The following is a 4,504-nucleotide window of genomic DNA, read 5'->3' as shown; positions in this document are numbered from 1 at the left end:
TATATAATTCATATTTTCATTGAATAATCCCTCTGTACCCTGACACTTTTAATTACCAAGATTTATTAACGTTACGTCATTTAAAAAATAGTTAGCATAGTTTTTAAAATACATAATGTCCTTTAAATAAAATCTTGTTTTTATCAAACATCTAACGCGTCGAAACTTCTAATCTTATATCTGAATGTTCAGTAAAATTTATTCTGCATATCTTTCATATGATCGCCTATATATTCGCCTATATAGATATTTTACGTTAGAAAAAAAGAAAATAATCAGCTGCATATATTTTATGCGACGGATATCAAGCGGCCCCTCTTTTAATGAACTTGGCGGGGATCCCTTTTATGAGGGAAATTGCGACGAGGACACAATCGGGCACTCGCGAATATTGGCGAGTCCGTTTATTCATAGCGCTGGTTTAAATGCATTGATACGAGATAAAAGCCTCACTCGTTAGCTTTTTTTTCATGAGTGCAGCCACACTAGCACTCTTTTCGACATACCTGGTGACAAAATATCCATAAATCCAGGCCTTCGTCTTCGCGATATTTCAATATTTTATAATTCTAATACTTCCATAAGAAACTCGGATGATTATCTAACAATATGATAGTTTAGAGCTTGTATAAATATCCCAAAAGCCCGCTGCTGATCTTTATGTCATCAGCGCATTTTAATGCGTCCCGAGAGTACGATAAAACCTTAGGCACGTAATATATACCGTACGATGGGAAAGTGTTACTTTAATGAGGTCACGTTATTGTGTTGCCAGAATGTGGCGGAATACACGTTCTCTCGTATATCGCTGGCTTATCGAAAAGAAGAATTTTTAAAGAGCCATCTAAGATACCATAACTTGCGCCGCAATATTTTCGTATGCGAGCAATTTGTACACGCAATATGCATGCTTGCTTTATATGTCGGTATGCACGCATCTTGTGTCTTGCGATAAAGAATTTCAATTATGTATCTTTGTAGTTTGAGCAATTCAGCAATTTGCACGAGAAATTTCTTAGCTTCGTAGAAACATGAAATTTCTGCACGTGACATGTAGTTTCTGGAATAATGCGAGCGAAATGTACTGTTTTGTGCGATACCAATGGCTTGCTTGTTAACTTTGTCACTGAAAATAAGCGTGTAACTGTGCAAATCCTTTGATATCGAAATCGATCGTTTGTACCACAATTCCTTTAAGAGATGTCACTTGATATACCACAATTCTCTTTCTCTCTATTTTTCGGGTTAACGTTTAAAATAAAATACAAAACGCGAAATAAAAAATAAATTATTATTATTACATTTTTTTGTCATATTGTAAAAAAAATCAGTGTCAAAATAACGTGTTGCGTTAAATAATTTAAATTGAATATTAACATAATACTTTAAAGACAATGACAATAAGATTACTGTTTTCGTTAGCGGTATTTTCGTATTTTAAGAAGACTTATTTAATAATTCAAATGCAATAAAAAATTTTTTCGGATACTAATTATGCAAAAATCTCTGCTTAAATACTAAATACACTGAAAAAAGACTGTCAAAATCGTGAAATTTAATAATATCAGAGATAAGAGTATCTACAGGGTATCTTAGAAATGGAAATATATCAAATAAATTCGAACGGAACAATGAAGTTAAAGAAGCAACATCTTACACAGTTCGCCGCAGGCACACGTGTATTTCTACATATACGTGAATACCGCTTGTGCAACCATTGCTTTATGCATGCAATACGACACGCATAAATAATTAAAAGCTTTATAGAAACGAAAGGAGAATTATACACGTGTAAAGCCACGTTCACGTGCTATGAATATATATCATTGTGTTCTTTAACCATTCCTTATGAAATATCCTTTCAAACTAAAGAGCATAAAACACGCATATTAAATGATTAGCATTTACGATTTTAATGACAAATTCTACAATTAATTTATTCATTTTTTTCATTAAAATATCAAACATCGATTAATAATAAAGAATTAAAGAATTGTATTTATTAAATATGGCAATATTCGTCAATTTAAATTTTTTTATGTAAAAATAATAAACTATTTTATTATGGAAATAAAATCCCATGTAATTTTTTTTTTTTGCGAAAGTAAATTAAATTAGTTCCTGTACAATTTAATAATTAATGTGCATGTTGTACACATCGAATAAACTGTTTCCAAATTTCAGCCAAAGTTAATAGAATGAAGAATGCAAAACTTTCAGTAACTAATTTAATTCGAATAAAATTCTCAATCGATAACATACAGATTATTCATGCCTCAGATCATTTTCGGTTTAGAAGTTATTTCAACTTTAATTATATATAAAGATATTAAAACTTTATTTATCAATACTTTACGCGATTCCGTAGTTTTCAAAATTCCTACAAAATTATTAATTAATCATACGAAGAAGATAAAAGACAATCATGAGCCAGCGCGGTAATTTGTGCACATATGTTTTATTACAATCAAATTACATTGATATTTTGACTACGTGATAAACAAAAAATCACAAAAAAGCGTACGTTTCGGTCCCTTTTTTTGGACCATCCTCAGCGCAATTACAAAGTATATGGTTTATGATTTTGTCTATCACGTAATCAAAATATCAATGTAATTTGATTGTAATAAAACATATGCGCACAAATTACCGCGCTGGCTCTTGATTGCCTTTTATCTCCTTCGTATGATATATTCATAAGAGCCTTTATTAGTTAATTTAATTATTAATTAAGAAATAAATGATATATATCAAGTGCAGTTCGATAATCTTCTAGTATAGTTTCACTAGTTTTGAAACTGCGAAAAACTTATATACATCTGAGAGCAAAAGACGGAAGATAATTACTACAATGGTGAATTTTTTTGAATCAAAGTTTTAATGTGAATAAAGATCAAAGTTGTGACGTAAATATGATGTACAGAGAATGATAGCTATACAATATTGTAAAGTTTAAAGAAACTTAGAGTTCTACTTTTCGTCAATATTAAATTTAAATTTATCGAAATACTTGCTTATACTGTGCGTACGCGTGCATGTGTGTGTGTGTGTGTTTGAGTTCTTAAAACTTTTATAGAAAACTATGCATTTTAAAGTTAAAATTATATACATAATTCTAAGAACTTTAATTATATAGTTTATAATAGAGAAAGATTTGAATTGAATTGCCTTTATATAATTATAATTTCTCAATTTATGATTATTAAAAAACCCTTTTTATTGTATTACAATTTGACATTTAAATTTATAAAGTTTTATCTCGGATTATATTTGTTTAAATAGATTTTAATTAAGACCGACTGTGACTGGCTCTTTCGTACATTTTAAAACATGCTTTCGCAAGAAAAATTAATAGAACTCGTAGGTGGTGACTTCGTATTACAGCCATGTAAAGATGTAAGACGGGAGAGAGTCTAGTGAAAAAGGGCGACATGCGTCAGCCAGAAGAAAAGCATGTGAAAGACATGTAAAGCAAAACAACGGCAAAGATAAAGGACATTAATAAAGCATAAAAGAATATTAATGAAATAAATTGTAGATTTTTTAAATTTCTTTTGTTTGCATCACCTTGTACATAGCGCCGCTGCCACCCACGCCAAGATACAAAGAATAGTCGCCCGCGCTTTTGTGCAGACGTATCTACGAGTATATTGAATTAATTGGATTAAATCCGTGTATAATCCAGTAAATTTAATTATTCGTTTTTATCTATTCCCTAAACATGGATTTCTATGATTACTTACCCCGCTCTTAAAGGCTCGCAGATGGCATAATATCGTTCAAAGCTAATAGCCAAAATTGTAAGGACCGAAGCGTGTGCCACAGTCAACTCGACGAACGGAACAGCTTTACCTGAAACAAAAAATTATCCATATTTTTCAAAATCTGTTTATTTTATTTTAAAAAATGTATATAATTAGTGTGTAAATCTTACAACATCATAAAAAAATTTTACATTTTATTACTCGATTTAATAAAATTGAACTTTTAATAAATGATGTTTTTATTCTATTAAACTTTTAATAAAATAATAAAATAAATAATATTTTCCTTAGACATAAAATATAACAAAAAAAAAAACAGTAAAGTTCTTTCAAAATTTTAATTACTCTCGCTTTTTCAATCAACCAGGATTATAAAGATAACATGCAAAACATGCGGGAAACCATAAAGTTCGTACAGTACTGATATTCTGTTTTATATAAAAAACTCGGAATTAAATCTATCTTAACGAAAATCGTACTCTTAAAAGCTATAATATTTATTTTACAGTTTATTTCGTAACATTAATATAATATAAATAATATGTAATAAAGAGAATTTTATAACAATAAAACAAATAAAAATAAGCTGCTTTAAGCATGCGGATTTTTCTTGCTTCCTCTCCTCATAGAGGAAGCTTTGTGAGCGAAATAAAAATTAAAATAATTTCTTTCACCGATCCTCACTAAATTCAACATCAAACATCCTTTAATAATACTCTATTCATGTAAAAAAATTTAAT

At 29.5% G+C, this 4,504-nt stretch overlaps 1 protein-coding gene across 1 annotated transcript in view; it reads right to left on the bottom strand.

Moving 5' to 3' along the window:
- The window catches only part of LOC115244866 (growth hormone secretagogue receptor type 1), a 43,109-nt gene that overhangs the window by 13,079 nt on the left and 25,526 nt on the right, over positions 1 to 4,504 (bottom strand). Inside the window, exons 4-5 of the mRNA XM_029822860.1 lie at positions 3,744 to 3,852; positions 3,568 to 3,639 (exon numbers count right to left, since the gene is read on the bottom strand). Coding sequence (XP_029678720.1) covers positions 3,568 to 3,639; positions 3,744 to 3,852 — 181 coding nt within the window. The remainder of the gene's footprint in view (positions 1 to 3,567; positions 3,640 to 3,743; positions 3,853 to 4,504) is intronic.

This window comes from Formica exsecta, unplaced genomic scaffold, assembly GCF_003651465.1.
Source record: "Formica exsecta isolate Colony F162 unplaced genomic scaffold, ASM365146v1 scaffold878, whole genome shotgun sequence".
Lineage (NCBI taxonomy): Eukaryota > Metazoa > Arthropoda > Insecta > Hymenoptera > Formicidae > Formica > Formica exsecta.
This window is presented reverse-complemented; position numbering and strand designations above follow the sequence as displayed.